The sequence below is a fragment of the Hirundo rustica genome, chromosome 22 (assembly GCF_015227805.2).
Source record: "Hirundo rustica isolate bHirRus1 chromosome 22, bHirRus1.pri.v3, whole genome shotgun sequence".
NCBI classification, from domain to species: domain Eukaryota; kingdom Metazoa; phylum Chordata; class Aves; order Passeriformes; family Hirundinidae; genus Hirundo; species Hirundo rustica.
Window position 1 is genome coordinate 7,307,186 of NC_053471.1, and position 20,256 is coordinate 7,327,441.

The 20,256-nt window shown below is 52.1% G+C and overlaps 1 protein-coding gene across 2 annotated transcripts in view; it reads right to left on the reverse strand.

Moving 5' to 3' along the window:
- Positions 1-10,083, reverse strand: part of CASZ1 (castor zinc finger 1) — an 83,712-nt gene extending 73,629 nt beyond the window's left edge. The window contains exon 1 of one of the 2 annotated variants that reach the window (XM_040084344.1): positions 9,964-10,083. In XM_040084344.1, coding sequence (XP_039940278.1) covers positions 9,964-10,012 — 49 coding nt within the window. In that variant the 5' untranslated portion in view covers positions 10,013-10,083. The remainder of the gene's footprint in view (positions 1-9,963) is intronic. The other variant, XM_040084345.2, reaches the window with a different exon arrangement.
- Positions 10,084-20,256: the final 10,173 nt, after the last annotated feature.

Genomic DNA, 20,256 nt, shown 5'->3' on the forward strand with positions numbered 1-20,256 from the left:
AGAAGGCTCCCGCCTTCCAAGAGCCCTGAGGTTCCCTGAGGACCACTGCCTGAAGGGATGTGAGCTGAAAACAGTTGTGTTCTTTCTCTTGAGACACCACAGCTCTGTCTTCTCCTCACTTGAGAGTTGCTGCTTTAGGTTTCTTCATTTTGGTACTTTTCCTTTAGGAGCTCACAGTGAAAAGCCAGAAATCTGGGCATCCCTCCTAGCAGGAGAGAGCTAATTCCCAGCGATGCTGCCTGCCCTCAACACCTCTCCCCTGATTTCTACCTATGGCCGAGAAGGCATCCCCCACTGCTCCCAGATGAGCAGCTCTCACCCACTCTCCAGCCCACAGCCACTGCTGGCAGTGGCTGCTGTGGAGCAGAGACTTGGCTATCCTGTTTCCATGGCATCTGACCTTCCCCTGGAGGCTGAAGAAATATGGCCTTCCATAAACAGGTATTTCTACCTAGGAAAGCCTCAAACCAGTGTCACAGTACTCTAGGTTGTGCTGGCTCAGGTAGCTGGCTTTGAATACCTCGGTGGAGCATGTGGAACAGTCAGTTCTACTTTAGGAACTATGTAGAGCCATGGCTCTGCAGGGGAGCAGCACAGCTGACACCAGCAAGAGCAGGTACCTTGGCAAGTGCCACGGTGGAGCTGTTACAGGGACAAATACTTGAGTCCACCAGCATCACCAGAACTAAAGAGAAACAGAAAGTTACAAATCTTGACAGACAGTCACAGCCCTGAAAGAAAATACAGAAAAAATACACTCTGATTTTGAGTGCATTTGTCCACTTGCAACTCTGCCTTAGCGGCACAGCAATGGGGAAAGCACGCTGGTCGCAGCGACATTGTCCCAAGTGTCAGCACACTCCAACAGAGCAGGGTGGAGTGCTGTGGGATGCTGTAGGACACTTGGTTGGCTGTCGGGCCCCTGCAGAGGTTGGGAACTGAGCTGGGTGTCACCACACTGTGCACAGGCTCCTGTGACCCTTCTGTCTCCCTGGCATGGCCCGTCTCGTCTCACTGAGTGCCGCTCTCCCTCCCTCCCTCCCAGTGCGCACATGGCTTTAATGTTTTTATTACCTGTTTGACTCGCTGCCTTATTGCTTCTCCTCTTAATGGGGCTGTAACCGTGGAAACGAGGAATAAACGGCCACCAGAAAATGAGATGATTAAACAGGTCACCCTGGCAAAACAAACTCCGTGTTCACACAGCCCAGGCTCTGTGTGCAGTTTGTGTCCACGGAAATGCAGGTGGGAGAGGGTGGAAGGGCAGGACCAGGCTCCTGGAAGGAGCACACCAGTGAGAGGTGCCTCCTCAGAGAAGTGTGGTCTCTGCCCAGGAGGAATGGTGCTGTGAGCTTCCCAGCAAAGACACACAGAAAATGGCAAGGTTTGCTGAGAGAAGATGGAAGACAGCGAGGACAAGACACATTCATGTAACTGGGGAAAAAATAGCAACTATGAAGAGTATAAATAGGCTGGACTGAAAACAGAACACAAGTCTGAGACAAGCTGGTATCCTCTGGTGTCCCTGTCTCTGGCATTACCCATGCCTGCCTCGTGGCAACTCCCAAGGGAGCATAGAGGCTCTTCTGCTTGCAGCTCTCCAGGTCCCTGGGGCACAGCTCCACCACCCTCCATGTCCCTGTTGAACAGCCAAGCTGTACTGGTGCTGTCCTGGAAAAGGCACGGTGTTACCCAGTTAAGCATGGCCAGGACCACAGGGAATGGAGGATCTCATGCAGCACAAACTTGGCTTTCCCAGAGCCAGCTGCAGCCACTGTGCTCAGAGGTCCTTTCCCGAAAGCCATGTGGCTGGGAGGAAAGGGGCAGGACCGTGAGAGCCAGGAGGAAATGACCACAGCCTGGTTGGTGTCCAGGCCTGAGCAGGTCACCTCCACCACAGCCTCCTCATGCCGGAGATGGTTGGTCCACACCAGCAAGACAAGGAGAAGGTGGGGGGAGGTCTGTGTGTTTCCATGCCCCACTGGGTGCTAACATCTGAATGAGATCCCTCAGTCAAGGTGAGAGGTTCAGACCAAATGAGTTTCAGACCAGAATGTTGTTTGTTGAAAACAAAAATAAAACCCTAGAATATGCACACTGTAATCAAAAAAACACAATCACAACCAACATTTAAAGTAGTGAGGATCCTGCCAGAATCCCCATCCTGTTCCAACCTGTCCAAACCCAGACTCATTGGGTGCCGGCAGTCTGGGAAGAGCAGACTTACTCCACCAAGATCAACAAATTCAGCAGAAGAAATTGGAACGGCAAAGTTTGGCGAGGTAGAGATGTGAGACAACTGCTTGGAGCACACAAGCAAGTGGTTGTGCTTTCTTTCAAAAAAACCAGCAGGTGGTTTATAAAAAGGGCCCTATTCTTTAGGGTAATTTGAGCCATATTTCATTGTTTGATAGAAAAATCCTAATATTCATGACCTCTAACTGGAAGAAGTCTGCTCATCTGAATATCAGCCCACATATAAATGGGAAAATGAAAAATAGAGTAAGACAATGGAAGGGGGGGGGGAGGAAAGGGAAAGCAAGACAGAGTCAAAGACAGAATGGAAGTCCAGGAGAGTGACAAAGAGTGACAGGTCTGTGGGAATATGGAAAGGAAGGAGGACATAAAGGAAAGCTATTTAGTAAGAAAAGTTAAATAGAACAGCATTTAAAAAGGCTGAGAAAAGCAGAGTGAGTGACAGAAAACACATAAAGAGCAAGCAAAACAGCCTTCCCGTAAGTTTCCAAGTGCATGGATCAACTTTGCAGAACTGGGATTCTTGTACTACTGAGTTTCAGTTAAAAATACTCATATGCAATCGAGGAAAAATCAGACCCCTTTTTCCCCAGCCTCTGTTCCCTCACCCTCTTCCAATCCTGTCCTCCTCTGCTAACATCTGCTGCCTGCCTTCAGGACATGCAGATGGTAATTACTCCAGGAGCAGCTTCCTCTCCTTTCCCTGTTTGCAGAGGGACACTTGGAAGAGAGCTTCAAGCTACGGAAAGATACCACACACATCTTCACACCACATGGCCAGGAGAAGGGCATGTGGGAGCCAGGGCCATGCCCAGAGAACTTGATAGCACAGGGCTGGGAGGTGGGTGGGTGAAAAGATGAAGACATCTGTCTACAACACACACCAACAAAACATCCACCTGGCCCATAGAGGGGGGGCCCAGGGAGAAGCTGGCTTGAGATGTGGAACTCCTCCATACAGGGGAAGGGGTGCTGGAGGAGAAGTATGCTGGGGAAGCAGAAGCAGGAGGAGGAGGAGGCGGAGGAGGAGGTCTGCCCTGGGCGAGGCAGCTCAGGGAGTGGATTCATACAGGCATGGAGCTGGCAAACACCAGGCAGAGAGGTGGAGCTGCTTTGATGAGAAGATGTTTCTATGACTCAGGCCTCAAAGGGATTGGTACTTTATTATTTTATTTTTCCATAATAAATTATGCCCTGGGATGCCAGGTCCTGCCGGGTTTTTCTGGAAATACCAGACAAAAGCTGGTGTTGCTACCTGGCTCTTGACAGTTTCCCATGTATGAAAGCTGAAAGTTTCTGGTTCTTCCTCTGCTTGCTCTGCCCTGGCCCATCCAGTTTTGGAAGCAGGGCTGACACCACTTTACCATTCCAACAGAATAGCCCAGTTGGACCTCTTCACCTCCCAGCCCAGGTCCTGGAGAGGCCCCCTTGCAGGTCCATGACAACCCACCCTGGACCCATGGCTGCTGGGATGCCAAAGGAGCCTTAGGGCAGGCAGGCATGGGAGGAGGCTCAGCTCTCCCACACCCCAGGCACTCCACGCGGGCTTGGAGGGAGGAGCGCTCCTGCTCGACCCCCGCACCCATCCATGGACAGCAGCCAGGCCTCATTCACTTATCTCCATCCCTGAGCACCCAGCCCTGGCTCTGGGCTGCACAAGGGAGTATGATTATAGATTAGGAGTTATTCATCCTACACCAAATCCTCAGACTCTGCCATGCCTCACAGACCTGTTCTGGAGCTCTTTGTTAGGTTTAGGCTGAACTTGGCCCTAGTTCAGTTTAGAAACTCGTGTTACAAAAATCCCTGTACAGCTGCCTGTCTGAGGCTGTGGACCAAGCCGACGCCAAGGCCACTGTTCGCCCCAGCAGCAGAACAGCGGGGGTTTCACTGCAGAGTTGTGGGAGCACAGAGACACCCAACACACAGGGCAGAGACCATACTCATCTTCTCTTACTGCCAAGAAAGATTCACTTGTGGCAACAATGATGCAAGTGCACAGAACCAGAGTGCTCATCATGGCAATGCCTTGAGAGAGCAACCTGGGGAACAAGAAGTTCAGCACATCACTAACACGTGAGTGTCCGGGAGCGTGGAGGTGGGTGTGTGTCTGGGGCAGATGTACGCGTTCAGGACAGGGTGATGGGGATGTAGATGTTGGGTGTGGGGAACACCTTCAGAAATGCGCCACCAGAGCCTGGTGTTTTTACTGATTTCACAAGAGAGGCTCTGCTAAAATGCCACCTCTCCAAAGCAAAACATGAGCATGTTGGTGAATCATCATTTCACACCCCAAAACCAGGAATGGGTGGCAAAGCTCTCCAGTGAGGCACCAAATCCTCAGGGGATTGTCATAAAATGCACCCAGTGACCTTAGTCTTCCCATCCTCTTCCCTTGTATCTCCTGTTCTCCACCCTTTGCTTTCTCTTGCCAATCTACATGGGTTGTTCAGCTTTTATTCCAAGCATGAAACTGCCTTAGGACTGGAAGCTTTAAGCAGTTTCCCAGCCTCCAGAAATTTTCAGGTTTTGCTTCTCCATAGCAGAACAAATAATTGCTTTGGTACCTAGCCACCACACCTAACTCCCAAATGCAATGAGAACTTGGAATTCTTTGGGAAACTTATACAAGAACATATTTTACATGAGTGAAACATGTGCATTTTATTCACTGTAACTGTCTTCCTGAAGAGACTTGACAAACTTTTATTTTCTGGAATCATCACATGAAGAAAGATGGAAAGTCCCTTGAGAAAGAGATGAAGACTCGTGCCAGGTTAATGCACTGGAAAGAGATGTTGACAGCTGGAGTCAGCCTTTGAGAGCTCTATGGATGGGCAACAAGGGGCTCCACAGTTTGGGTGAGAGAAAAGCATCACCATCCCTCTCCAAAACACACTCTGCTCTGCAGATAAAGCCTGTGCTTCCATGAAATAGCAGTCTAGACTTTCACCTGTGATCAGCGCTACTGCCTGTTCCAACCAGCAGCTCCTGCCAGGGACCAGAGCTCACCTACAAGAGCTGCACAAAGGAGATGAAGCCCCAGGGTACCAATCCCAGCTGTAGCCCTGCTCTGTGACCATCTGTCAGCCCAAAGATGGGCCCTATCCGGAGAAGCATTGCATAGCCCCTGGGCTTTGCCCATCCAAGGACTGCCCTGTCACCCTGCCACATCCACCCTCTGGCAGCACCACGGTGACCTGGCCCAGCTCTTCACTCAACTGTGCCCCTCCAGCACCTGGGCACTGTGCACTTTCTATGTCCTCAAGCCAGTCCCATCCGCTGTTCCAGCTTGTAGATCACTGGTCAAGCAGGAATGGCGATTAGAAACCTGCAAGTTTTTCTTTTGTCACTAATTTCTGCCTTCATCTCCCCTGCGAGTCCTTGGAGAGGAAACAGGGAGCAACAAGGTCCTGGTACAAGGGGCTCTCCATCCTGGAAATGGGTTTTACCTGTCTCTGAAAGATGCCTCCATCTCTCACCCCCCATAGCTTTCTCCCTAGGGAAATCAGCCTAAAAGGGGCTAATGGAACAATGTCCCTCTCTCTCCCCCCTCTCATTTTCTCTCTTTTTTTTATTAGCGTTTGTGGAATTTATTCCCAAACTCTCCTAATCTTTCGTACACAACCATTTCATTTGCATAACCCAGCCCCCTCTCATAAAAACTGGCTGCTAGTTTAATTAAAAAATGTAAATTTGCTGTCATCTCGGGGCCTAGTGAATTAGGACGACATCGGCATTTTTTATTGCTGAAGACGTCCAAATTGATCCAGTCCGCACTGAACCAGAGGGGAGGAGACCGTGCCGCGTGGGACTTTTTTGGCTGGAGGTTCTGCCCCTCCCCTGCTTCCAGCCAAGCCTCCTCTGCCCCCTCTTTGCTTTGCAAAGTGCAAGTGAGGACGAGGACGTTGGTTCTCCCAAACCTCAGCTGGATCGGCCAGCACAGCCTCTGCAATGTCAGCACTTCTGGGAGCTGAGCCCTGGGTGGCACCTGAGCTCTCCCATCCTTGGAAACGGCTGCATCTTCAAACCCTGGGAGGGAGGGAAGGAGCCCAGGCAGAGATGGGAGATGCAGCCCAGGTAATGGTTATCTTCACCAACTACAGGACTTTCATTACTTTCCGCTTTCAACCAGCTTTTCAGAGGGCGCCTAAACTGCAGCCATGGGGTACGACTGGATGTCAGAGGGAGAGTCAAAGGGGCCACAAAGGCTCTCACTGTGAGGACAGCCAAGTGCAAGAAGTGGGACAGAAAGGCTGTGTAGGCAAAGCCCTGAGATAAATTCCAAGCTCAGACAGTACTTTCCGATCACAGGAAAGAGGACTCTGGGTAGAAGCATAAACAGTCCAGGAAAACAGAACGAGAAACTGATGATATGGAAACTACACATCAGATATCTGATCCCCTCCAGTCGAGGTATCTGTACCATTCCCAGCCAGTTTCAGTACAAGTTGCCTCTTCCCCTCTGGGACTCTGTGTCTCAAAGTGGAACGGGGCAGTATCTGCACACATCAGCGGACCCCACTCTGTCAGTGGCAGACCTGGTTTAGAAGGACTCGTAAGACCCAGCAAACAGAGTACAGGTGAGGAAACAGGAGTTTATCTCAGAGGTCAACTTTCTGGTCTTTCTGTGCGTTATCTCTCCATAGTGCCAAAGCAGTAGAAACACTCCTAGGGACTCCAAGCATCTTTGAAGCATGTTCTCCAAGCAATAGCTTGGGTGCTGGCTTAGTACATGATGGGAAGGTTAATACCTGCCCTGCTAAACTCCTCTCCCAAGGAACAACTGTCACTGGGTAGGTTTAAGCCTACCATTTGAATGCTTTCCACCCAACAAGTATCTCATAGAACTGCTGGAAAGGGACATGAACACCCAAACCAACTGCCTGGAAATCTTTTGTAGAGCATGAGCTCAGGAATGACACCAATGCCTCCCAAAAATTTTGGTTTAAAAAAAAAAAAAAAAAAAAAAAAAAAAAGGTCACCAGCCCAAAGAAGGTGTTTCTATCCACTGGGTGTTTCAAACAACAGCCAATGACACAAAATGACCCTTTGGTGGGAAACCAGGTATTCCTCCGCCCATTTACCATAGGTGTCTTGGTTCTCATTCTGAGGTCAGTTCCTGCAATCTCATACCAAGGATAACTAGGCTGGGGAACAGTTTCCCAAAGGAAGTGACAAGTATCCAGTTAGTCAAGGTATTTAAAACCAGACTCACAGAAAGTCACACTGTAGAGAACATCTTGCCACATTCCTGCACAGATGGACTCAGTCCACAAATTCTTTTCAGCCCTTAACCATCAGTAACATTTCTGGCCCTAGAAGGTCCATGCAAGGATTGACTGAGCTGAGAATGCCCTCAGCAAGAGTAGAGTATTCTGTCAGACCCCACATACTGAGTCCCTCTGGGAAAGAAACCCCTTTGGACTTGCCTCTGCCAGCTGGCAGCTCGTATGTGCAGCCCTCGGGCACTGCCTCTGGAGAGTCACTGCCCGAGGGCTTGGAGAGAATTCAAGAGGCAGCGACTTGAGGGAGATAAATTGGCCCAAGTAGATAAGGGTTAGAGGTGGTGATTACGGGGCAGGTCTTTGCCCCAAGATCATGACAAGACGGGTTCACCCACACACAGACCGTAATGCTGACTTAAAGAAATCTCCCCGATCCTCATTTCCATGGCTTACTGCAGCCCCGGGTTCCCACACTGGAGACTAAAACCCACGTGTTACCTGGGGGCAGCGGTGTCAAAGCTGAGCACCCACCACACTTCCGAGGCGAAGGAGGGTCCCTTTTTTGGGGAGGGGGAGACGTCGGCTGGGCAGCCCCTACTCGGGGGAGCCCCCACAGGGCAGCGGGCGTGTTTCCAGCCGGAAGAGGGCACTGCAGGGTCGGGGCACAGCCCTGCCCGCCTGGGGCACCCGGCCCGGGACGGCCGGGCAGCTGCCACAGCTCCTCGAGATGGAGATCGGGGCAAGTCACTGTTAATTGCTCTTTAAAGCATTTGCCCTCCCGCAGTTTCACCACATCCTTAACTCCTGGGCTGCCCACGCAACATCCCAGCTTCTTGATCTAGAAGGGAGGCAGCCACACGCCCACGCCTGGACCCAAGCAGAGCTGGCACATCGTGCTCACAGGTGGAAGTGGCTCTGGAGCCACTCAGTTCCTGGTATCAATGGTAGAAATAAGTAAATAAATTGAATAAACGACAACAAAATTATCCTCTCACTCACAGTATCAGAGTACATAGTTCAGGCCCGGTCAATCATCAACCAGTTTATTACCATCTTACTCCTTATTAAAAAAAACCAACACACACACACACACACTCTGGCCATAATTACCTGGACCATGGCACATTTCCAGTACAGACCTGTTTGGCTCATTGCTGCCATTTGGTTTTAAAATGACTAAGAATGCTTTACACCATTTTGGAGGAGCAGGTATAGTTGTGTTAGCCAGTACAGGGCCAGGGTAGTGGGACCTGGTCCCAAAGAGGGAGGTAATATCACCCAAGGGATTGATTCCTACTACACTCTGAAACTGCACATTTTGTCAAATCTAAATGAGACTCCGATTCAGATGGTCCAAGGATTAGAAAACCTACCAACACTTTGAGCCCCACAGCTCCTGGTTGCAATCACACCCCAGCCTGACAGAGACCTGTCCATAATCATTCCCAGCAAGGCTATCAGCCCAGCCCAATCCAGCACCAGGCCAGAACCTACTCTCCATCTTGATACCTGATCAAAACCAGTAGACAAGCCACAAAAAGCTACAATCAAAAACACACCCCAATATTAGGGCCTGTAATCTAAAACCAAAACACTGACCCAGCCTGGCCGCCTTTCCTCATCCCTGCATGATGTGAAGGGGTGGGGGAGGTCTCATACACCTCACATGGAAGGACAAAAACAAACCTATCCCAGATATGCCCAGGATGGAAAAAAACCAAAAAACAAACAAATGAAAAAAACCCAACCAAAAAAAAACCCCAAAAACCCAAACAAACAAACAAAAAAAACCCAACCAAAAAACAACTCATTAAATGTAATAAGCAGCCTCTTCATCTGACACTGCCTTGTCCCAAATAAATTAAATTCCTTTTCATTTAGGCACTACAGAAACCTGACAAGCAACCTTTACCACCGACACGCCAGAGCTCAGGAGGGGGAAAAAAAATGAAAGAGAAAACAACCCACACAACTTACAACAAATACAAAGGCAGAATCATTTCAAAACGCCCATAAACTTCCCCTCCGCAACCTCTCATGGCCAACCCGCTCCTCGCCCCGCTGCCCCGGCCCGCGGGGGCCGCGCTGCCGGGAAGGACCGGCGGAGGGAGCAGAGCCCCCGGCTCACCTCGGCGGGGCCGGGAGAGCGGGGCCGAAGCGGCGGCGGGCGCGGGAGCAACTTCCGTAAAACAAGTGAAAGAAGCAAAGTGAAAGAGGCGGCAAGCCCCCCGCCGCACCGCACCGCCCGGCCCGCAGCTCTGCACCGCGCACCCGCCAACAAAAGTTTCGGTGCGGCGGCAGCCCCGCGTCCGAGAGACCGCGCTGTCCGCAGCGCCGGCCCCGCGGCCGGGGCGGACAGCGCTCCGCTTCGCACGGCCCGGCAAGGGGGCACCGGCACCAGCGGCCGCACGACCGGGGACTCTGCCGAGAGGCGGGCGGGGGGCTGGGGGCAGGAAAAGGACAATTGTGCTGTACTTACCATAGTCGGAGAGACGAAAGCCGTATTCACTTAAATAATCAACTTTCATAATACTTAATTAATACCTAATTGCAGCTGATTGCTCCCGAATAACAAGTTGTTTAAAGCACTGATGTCATTGCCGTGCCGGTCCTCCCCGAGTCACTTTGGCAGCGGGGCCGGGGGCGGGCGCGCCGCCGCGGGGGGCGGTGACTGGCGGCCGGCGGACCCGCCCCTCGCCGGGCCCGCCGCCCGGGGGCAGGTGCGGGGCCGGGCCGGGCCGGGGGGCAGCGGCGGCGGGGTTACCTCGGGCGGACCCGGAGCGCGGCCTCCGCGCACCCCGCGGCGGTCCCAGCACGGCGGGGAAGGAGCGCGGGGCTGCCCCGCACGCAGGGCCGCCCGCCGAGAGCAGCCCGGCCGCGGTGCCCCGCTGCCATCGCTGCCGGCCGTCGCCGCCACCTGCCCCGCGGTCGCGGCGCTGGCTCCTCCGGAAGCCCCGGAGCGGCGGGCACGGAGCCGCCGGCGTGGAGCGAGCCGCGAGGGGATGGGGGGGGTGGGGGGGCGTACGGGCCCGGACGAGCGGCACCGGTGCCCCGTGTACGGGGCACGGCAGGACCCGCGGGCAGGGGCACGGCGGGTCGCCCCGGCACCGCCGTCCCACGCGGCTCCGGGCTCGGCCGTGCGGTGCGGAGCGCGCACCGAGGACTAGAGCTCTCGGGGCACTGGTGGCCGCCACCTGCGGGTGTCACAACCTTGGACGCATCTTGCCCAATGGCCCTCAGGAAGATCGTGCCGCTCTACCCCTAAACGCCGGGCTCACGGGAGGCGTGGGCAAGGGGGTCCTTTTGCAGTGAATTTCCTCATTTTTTGTGGCTTTATTTTTCTAAGTAGCAAAGAATGCGAGGGAGGTTCTGAGAGGTGTGTTGGGTAAACACAGATAGAAGCCTCTTTCTTTAAAACAAACGAGTAGATTATTTACCTGATTAAATAGGTATTTTGAGCAGGTTGTAGGCTGTTTTTGTGAACATATCACACTGGCTCCAGGATTTTGGCAGAGCTGGGCTCCTCACTGGGGCTCACACAGAGCTGTCCATGGACTTACCAGCTTTTAAATCCTTTTAATAAGCAGAACTTAATGTGCTTCCCAAAGGAGGCCAGCATCATTACCCCACTAGGGATGGGGAAACTGAGGCACTAGTGAGGGAAGTGACTCGCCAGAAGTGGCTGGACAGGTTAGTCACAGGGCTGGAAGGAGTCCAGGTGTGTTTGGCTCCATGCACCAGGATGTGCTGCACGCAGATAGTGTCCTGAGCCCAGAGAGGCAACACGAACTGTAGCTCATCACCTCAGCAATGCTGCATTTGCATGGGCAAAAACACACAGGCAGCGAAGCAGGCCAGAGGGCAGGGAGAGGGAAGAGGAGAGGGGAGTCATTTGTGGAAACCACAAATATTCTGGCTTCTCTCAGAAAAAAATCTAAACAAAGTCTCGTGAAACGGAGTCATCCAAGGACCTTGCAAGCCAGGAACCATATGGGGACAGCAGTATCAGGCAGGAGGCAAGTGTGCCCTGCCTGGGGGCTGCCCAGCCAAGCAGCAGTCCTGAACAGGGCCCTGTATGGGACTCACCTTCCCACCTGATGCAGTCAAGCTCCTGCTTTATCAGCATTGCCCGGACTTCCCCAATCACCACACCATCAGCTCCGATCAGTGCTGTCACCCAATGCTGCCTTTGAAATGCTGCCTTTCTGCAATTTACTTGGCCCCAATGCAGGCACCAGCCTAGCCGACATCACCCATAATCCTCAGCAGAGCCTGCCCTGGTCCCTACACCTGAATCAGTCACTACAGCACCTGCCAAGGAATATCCCACCCTACAAAGAAATGAGCAGAACCAGAATTGTTTGTGCAGGCTCTGTAATAGCTCAGTTTGGACTCAGCACTTCCTTCCAGGTTTGAGTTTGCTGACAGGTCCCCTAAGTTCACTGCACTTTGTGTCAGATATCTTCATTTTTGCTTCTCCTGTGAACTTAATATTTAAAGAATGGGAGTTCTGCTTACCATCACTGTTCCCTAAGAGAGTGGGCCCCAGCTGTATCTCTGACTCCTCACAGAGGAACACACTTTCTAATGCGGATATATTACACATACACAGCCCCACAGACCCTCTAAACATACCTGTTCTTCTACATGCGCCAAGCTGAGCACGTTCACACATCAGTATACAAATGTTCCCCACCCCTCCCATCCCAGCATGCACACGCAAGATGCATATGCCCTCCACAAAGAAAATGATACTCTGTGCTCACTGACATTCAAATATACACATATCCATACACCATGACTTACATGAACCCACATACACAACCTAAACACACCTGGAGGATCCCCTCCACAGATTTCCCACTGTACCTCCCACTCCTTGCAGGAACAACTTGCCAAGGTGTTTTTTCAGGTGAAATCCACGCCCTGCAGCTGACGCAATGGCAAGGCCTGATTTCCTATCTCAGCGATCTCCTGTCACAGGATCAGGTTTTATTTCCCCATACTCCCTCCTTTGCCTCTTACCCAAGGAAGGTTGGTTCTTTCCTCTCTCAGGGGCTCTAAAGCTTTCTGCTCCTGTGCCCCCCATAAGGGTAGCATCTCCCCTCCTTCCCTTATCCCTTCGGGGTATGGATCCACTCTGAGGAAAGGCTGCTTCTGATCATGGTATGAAGAGGCTCTTGGATGTCCTGCTCTCCAGGAGCACTCCAGGGAAGGCAGCACCTCTCACCCTGCTCTGAACTGTGCTGTGTGATGGCGAGAGCCTCCCTGTCCACTCCAGACACGTCTGGCCTTCCGTGGCAGGTGAAGAGATCTCTCTGTGTCCCTTTCCACCCTCCTAGGGGCATCAGGAGCTCTTGGTAATTAAGGTTTGCCAGGTGCTCAGAGATCCTGAGATGAAAAGTGCAATGGGAGGGGGAAGGATGATTAATTTATTATTATTACAGTTTAATGCTTTCCCCGCAGACAGTGTGCCAGGGCTGAGCAGGGGGTGAGTCACACTGAGATGTGGGACACCCTCCTTTTTGTGTCTCTTCTACCTTTGTTTTTTATGCTTAGCCCATTTTCTTGGCAGTTTCTCCCTCCTTAGCTGGAGCTGGCCTGGGGGCTTGGGACTGTGCTCTGGATTCATGTGGGATCAGGGCGCTGGCTCTCAGATTGCAGGTTGGAGATCTGGCAGTGCTGTGCCCCTCCTCCTGCTCCTGCTTGGGGAGTCTATTAGGCAAATGCTCTTGCCCTATTTCTGTAATTTTGTTTGATTTCTGTTTCATCAAGGGAGGTGCCCAGAGGCCTCGGGGCCTGGGCGGCAGGAGCAGACAATCCGTACTTTCTTTCCCTTTCCTTCTCTTTCCCTCCTTCCTTCTCAATTCAGTTTCAATCACATTATTGGCACACGGCTCCCAGAACCCCTTGCCAAAGCAGCTGTGCTAAGTCTCAGCCTGCTGGGGTGGGCTCTGCTGGGAGCAATTCTGCCATTTTCTGTTCCTCTGGCCTTACTCAAACAGTTTGACACCAGGTCCCCACCATGTGGCTACTGCTTTTCCAGGCACTCCACAGCTTCCAGCATCTGCTGGAAGCCAATGCTGCTCATCTCTTGACCACTTCCCAAAGGGAATGACTGTACTGGGAATGGGCCATACGGCACTGAACACACACAGCATGTGCTCCACAGGGGCCCAGGAAGACTTGGGGGAAAGGAGTGGCAGGGGTTTGAATGCACTAACAATTAGTTACAATTTAGTGCAGCAATTAAAAGCGCAGCCTGGGGATTTCAGGATGAGGAGGTAAGGGCATAGTCGCACCCAGGCAGCAGGTCCAGTAGGGAAGGTACCTGGAACTCAAAAGCAGGTGCTCTGCCTGCAAAACCAGCAAATACCATCCTGAACCATCCTGAACTCCACAAAGCCCCTGAGCTCGGGCTTGGCAAAGCAGGCAGCTGGGATGGGAAACTGCTGCCCAAGGATGGGTCCCAGACTGGGCAAGACCTGTTCCTGCAGTGGGGAAATTGCACGGGGCAAGCACAAAATGAAATGGTGACTTCTGTCTAGAGGATCTGCAAGCCAGCTTGTGTTCCTGCACAGACACACTTGGATGCAAACGAAAACGTGAGCACATGCCCTGTGCACACACACAGTCACACGTAAATGCATGGATACAGGAAGCCCTGTGCATGGTCCTGCAGCACCCAAGACAGGGCTGGATTGTCATGGATGTTTTAGCAGAAACTGTCCTGCTCTGGACACGTGTGGAAGGCCTAATGGCAAGGAGATGTCAAGGGGCACTGGCTAGAAAGGAGTTGCCACCTTGCTTACTCTACAGCGCTATGACTTGCTCCCTCAGCAACTCTGACATGAGCTGGGCAGATCAGTAGAGGCTCCCAACACGGAGACCAGCAAGTAACAGAGATGGGGCAGGTCGAGAGACAGGCTGGATTTCACAGGACTCTAACACTGTGGAGTAGGGCTGGTCTCCATAAATTCACTCTGGATTTGATGTGGCTTGGGCAGGGGCAAGAGGTAAAAGGAGGGAAGGCAGAGGGAACCTGGCACATCGTTTGCTCTGTTCTACCTGCCCCATCACAGGCAGAGGCTATGTCACCCCTGCTCCCATGTGGGGCCCTGCAGGTACAGAGCACTGTCAGGGACTGACCCCGATGAAGAAATCACTCATTCATTAGAAGTGACAATGAGAGGAGACGATGGAGGAGGTAAGAAATGGGCAGCAGACTCAGGACTGCACACAGACCGGGTCTGACTGCTCTTCCTCCTCTGGGGTGTGACAGCAGGATCCTCACCAGAGCACAGGGAGGGAAGGCAAAGAGTCCCCTCGTACGCGAGCTGGTAATGGGTGCGTTCCGAGAGCTGCCCGAGATGCAGTACGCGCGTATCCGCGTGGGCTGGCCCTGCTTGTGCATCGGGGCTGCCTGAGCTTCACGGGGATGTGCCAGCGTGCATGCGAGCGGCTCTGAGCCACACGGGGACGCGCCCGGCGGGCACCTGTGTGCCGAGGGGCACAGGATCCGTGTGCCGAGGGGCACAGGGACAGCGCCGGGCGGAGGCCGCACAGCCCCGGCGGAAGCGCGGCCGCGGCCCCGCGGGAGCCCTGGCCGAGGGCCGGGGGTGCGGGAGCAGCGGCGGGCGGTAAGTGTGAGGCAGACGCAGCGATTGCATTACTGAAGGAGCCCGGACTGGCAGTGCCGAGCTATCGTCCCTGTAATCCTGTTAGCCAGCAATCTCCATTCCGAAAGAGCTTCATTTCTTTGTGAATATTTGTAAACTAGATATCTAATGGAAAATTATAGGAAAATTATAGTGAAATTCATGACGAAGAAATCCGATTAGCCCTAATTCAATTATGCCATCTTAGCCCACACAGCACATTTCCCATTTTTTTCCCATAAATACCAATGCCAGGGGTCCGGGTAATCAAATAAAACTGAAAATCATCTTCCCATTAAATTCAATTAGCTGCAATTTCTAAAGCCTATCAGAGATTTTAATTACTAAATTATAAAATTCTCCAATGCTAAATTGAAACTAAAAAAATTGCACATCCTTATATTTCAGAAGAAAAAAACCCAGCAGAAACCTTGAAAAATACCCTTCTCCTCCCGTCAGCATCCACAAGAACACGGATCTGGGCAGGCTTCACCAGAGAAATGAGTGCAGAGGGACACAAGCCAGGCCTAGGGAAGAAGGTGGCTAGCTCTGGGAGAAAGTGTGTGGATATCAGCTGAGATTAAAACCTAAAATCCAGCCCTAGTTCAACTCAGCTGGGTTGGAAGAGGGAAGGGCAGAGGCTAGCAATCTGAGCAGTGTCTTTGCTCCCTTTTCCCACACGAGCTCCTCGGTTCTGGCAGATTTTCTGAGCTGCTGTGCCAGGCACTAGTGACAAGCCACCGTGCTTCCACAGCCAGTGAAACAGCCGAGACTCTCTAGGAGCTGGAACGAGTTTTGCCTGCAAATGGGCTTGGTGAGGCAGTCCCTCGAGTCTCCGTGTGCCAAAGCCAGGGCAGGAGAGCTGGTGATGCCTAGAGGGAAGCAGGAGGGCAGATGCTAGCTTTGTGCTTCTGATAAAACTTCTTGAATAATGGCCATGCAAGCCTGGTCCTGACACTGAATTAAGGGAAGCTGGAGCCCTCATCAAACTGATTTAGCTTGAAGCACTACTTCAGCAAACACGTGGGATGTTCCAGAGGAGGGGGATGTAATCACCCTTCCCTGATAGCACAGGGAACTCTCGGAGTTCACAGAGGCACCGGGCAGGCAAGCCCATCCCTAAACTGTTCTTTATTCAATAACTAAACGAAGCAGGCAAGTGGGGAACCCAACAAAGCCTGTGCCTACAGATGCTCTCTTCTAGCCCTGCTTCTCTGGGGACCAGCATGGCACAGTGAGGTGTTGAGGGGCAATTAACTGTGTGAACAAGCAGTGGGAGGAGAAGGGAAGCTCAGCTCTCCAGTTACAATACCTGACCCTCCATGAGGCAGCAAGAGTAAGGATTTTCTGACACTGTTTTTATGCCAGAGAGCACTTTTGCATGGTACCCTAAAGGGTTTATTCACGTGCAAACATAAACGAAGCCAGTTTTTCTCACAGCTCTAAATAGAAGCTCAGGTTGCCCAGAACCAGGCCGATACTTGGTTTAATTTACTGGGCACCCGAAAGTTGCCAGCAGGGAGTTGCCCGCAAACAGAACAACAAAAAAGTTAATGATCTGGGCTTTTTCTTTAATAAATAGGCAAACTGGCTGAGCCGGATTGTTGGCTGGGATTTGTCTCCCCTTTATCACCCTGGAGCTTCTGTGACACATTCTCCAAATCATCAGCATTTTGCAATTTGAGGTCGTTACCAAATAGTATTTTTTTGCCAAGGAAGGGAGAAAAATAAATTAATAATTAAGAAGCCCAAGCAGGGAGAGGCTGTGGGTTGAATGGCGCTGCCACCTCCGCGGGGATTGCTCAGGCACCTGGCAGCCTGCCCAGCGTGCACCTTGGTCGCTGTCTCACCCTGGAATGTGGTGCTGGCACCCAAGTGCTACTTGATTTTACTACGAATTAATCAAAGTCTCTTTTGCAAATGTCTAACACTAAATCACCACTGGCTGGGCTTCAGATGCAATTCTCCTCTTCCAGGGATTTGGTGCAAGGAGATCACCAGCTCCAGGTGAAGAGCTGAAGGGGGTTTCCTCTCTGCCCATCTTCTGGTTCTCCAAGGCATCAGCCTCTCCCAACTGTAAGGAGAATAGATTTCCCACAAGTCTTCTCCTGCTCAGAGCAGGTAACCACACAGGCATCCAAGATACGCTGGGATAAATCCGTCTGTGCTGCCTGACTGGAGTGTAGTTACACCAAAAAGGAATTTGGCATGACTGTGAGCTGACACAGGCTGCAGAGCACTGCATTGGCAGCTTGGGTGTGTCTGTGACCCCATGTTTATGGAGCTGCAGAAACATCTCCACACAGGGCGACACGCAATGCGTACCTCCCCGCGTCGGTATGGCTGTCTGCACATCTGCGCACGTGGATGTGCATGGCCTTGTGGCACCATGTGGGCACTTGGCAACGTGTGTACAGGGCTGTGCAGTTAGGCACGGACGCCCACAGACGTTCTCTGAGGGTGTTCTTGCCATGTTAATGTCTGCATGTCTCATTTGTCTCCGAACCTGTAGTCCTGAGCACCCTCCCTGTTCTGTCCAGCCCCCCCAAAGGCGGTTTGCCATGGCTGATGATCTGGATGGCATCAGCACATGTCCTTGCACAGCTTTGGCAACACACCACTCCCTGAGCCATGGTCAAGCTGTATTCCCCTCTCCACATTCTGCCTGTCTCAGAGCCCTTTCATATTTTCAGTGCTCACTAGACCGTGAATTCACCTTCATACCAGTTACAGGGTTATTTAGCTTCTCCTGACACTGATAACCACCAAACTTTTGCTGGCAGCTCAGCTTTCTCCCAAGAGACATCCAGCACTCCTCTTTCCCATGCCCTTGGTGAGCCCACCCACGCATACCCACCAGGAGCACTGGGGCAGATGCCTTAGTGGGACACAGTGCCTCAGAACACTGCTCACCCACCAGCCACAGTCATCCCCAACCCACATCTACGCTGTGAAAAAGAGGAACAGAGCAGAAGAGTTAAAAACTGGATGGAAAGAATGAAATAGAGGAGAAGTAAAGACAGAGACAGAAGGGAAAAATGATGATAAAGCCAAACCAGTACACACAGAGGAGGAAAACCCCCTAGGATAACAGAGAAAGGATCCAGGAGGGAGGCAGGAAGAGCACAGGAATACACGGTGGGTTTTTCCCCCTGCATACCCCACAAAGCAACACTCTCCAGCAGTTGACACCAACATATTCCACAGCTTGCCCTGAAATCTTAGGGATCAACCAGACAGCCCTTGTACAGCAGCTGGAACAGCTGTGCATGGGCTGGGGCACTGCCGAGGAGTAATGAGGATTACTGCCTATGTGCCTGAATGCCTGTATGAGAAATATGGGATTGCCCCCAGGGTGCCCAAAGGCTGCCAGAGTGCAGAAAACCCTAAACAGGAGGACGAAACCTCTCTGCAGGGCCAAGCACAAGGAAGGTCAAGCCTGTCCTTTCTACTGATCCCCTGTCACGAGGAAACTCTACTCTACTTTGCTGGCCCAGGACCACCTCTGCCACTCATGCTCCCACTGGCTCTGAGCCACTCTTGCCTGTTCCCCCCACTGCAGACCTGTAAGGCACCTTTTTGACCTTTCCCCTCCCCTGCCACTGCCCCCATCTCTTGGCATCATGTCTTTGGCACAAGGTCTTGCTGCTCACCCCGGCCTTGTGGGCTTGCTCCCTAGTCCCCTGCACTTTCCCTTTCTGACTGAACAATTAATTTTCAGCTGAAGCAACTGCTGCAGCAACATTTCACTCTGAAACCAAGCACGTGCTGACAGCAAGTGGCATCCCCAAGAGCTCCTGCTTGGCTCCCAGGGCTGTGCAGGGCCAGACACTGCTGACAAGGTGCACAATGTGTGGTACCTCTTCCCATCTGTGTGGCTCCCCTGCCTCTGCCCCAAAGCTTTGCCTGCAGCAAGTCACCCATCCCACTGTGGCCATCTCCATCTCCCCTCCCACACAGTCCCTTGGAGCAGACTGAACCCCTATCCCAGGAGACAAAATCCCTCCTCCTTTGGCCGAGGGATTTCATCTCTGCTGTAAGAAAGAACTCAAAGCTGGGACTTCATTATGTTCCCACAGCCGTGGGATAAGGATAAACATGATTCCTATCATTCCCCCAACTGTTCAATGATACGTTCCCACAAGCACAGGCTGTGCATAGACACAGGTCTGCAAACATAACATGGAATAGCATGGATCTGGAAAGGGAGCTGGTGGGGGGACAGAGCTGCTCTTGTCCCTGAAGCAGTTGTTGCTGACTCCACCTAACACCAGAGACTACAACATAGACGGAACTGGTGTAACTTCTGGGGTTGTCCAGGGCAAAGCCAAGAGCTGGATTTGATGATCCCATGTGGATCCCTCCTGGCCCAGGATATTCCATCACTCTGTGGTTCTATGATTCTGTGAACTGCAAGAGCCCGAAGGGGTGAGAACAGGATGGACCAAAGTAGTAGCCCTTGTACAAGTTTAACACAGCTAAACGCTTTTGGCACAAGTTCTTCACACCCAAACACTTTCCCCTGTCCTCCAGCTTCTTCGGGATGGTTGCTACCACTGGAGCCTCTGCTGGCTTCACATGGCCACCCTGCAAAGGCAGATCTGTGGAAAAACAGCAGAGACACCCCTGCTGCCTCACCTGCCCCGGGAGCACACCCCAGGGCTCCTGCTTTCCCCTTATCACCATGAAAAAAAAGAGCTCTGTGCAAACAATAGATCAATAGAGCCCCCGCCTCTTCGGAAGGAAAACAAACACCCGGATCACCGCAAATTAGAGAATGTTTCGCTTCACTTCATCCAAACAGGCTGACAATTTTTTTGGGTTGTTGCCACGGTGACAGAGTAACACAGCGTTCATCCTGTTGCAGAACAATCAATTAAGTTAATGCCTCGGAGTGCCTGTTTACCCTTCCATTTAGAAGGTGCTGCTCTCCCTCATGCTTTCTCTCTAGCTTGTTTGAGATTTCTCATCCTTTGCTTCCTGCTCCTAATTCTTTTCTATTTAACTTAAAAATAAAGTCCCTACCCTAACTACCTTCTGGCTTGTAAGGAGCCTCCCACTTTTCGGAATGATCGCTTGAAATAAAGCTTTTCCTCCCTCTGACTCCTGTCATT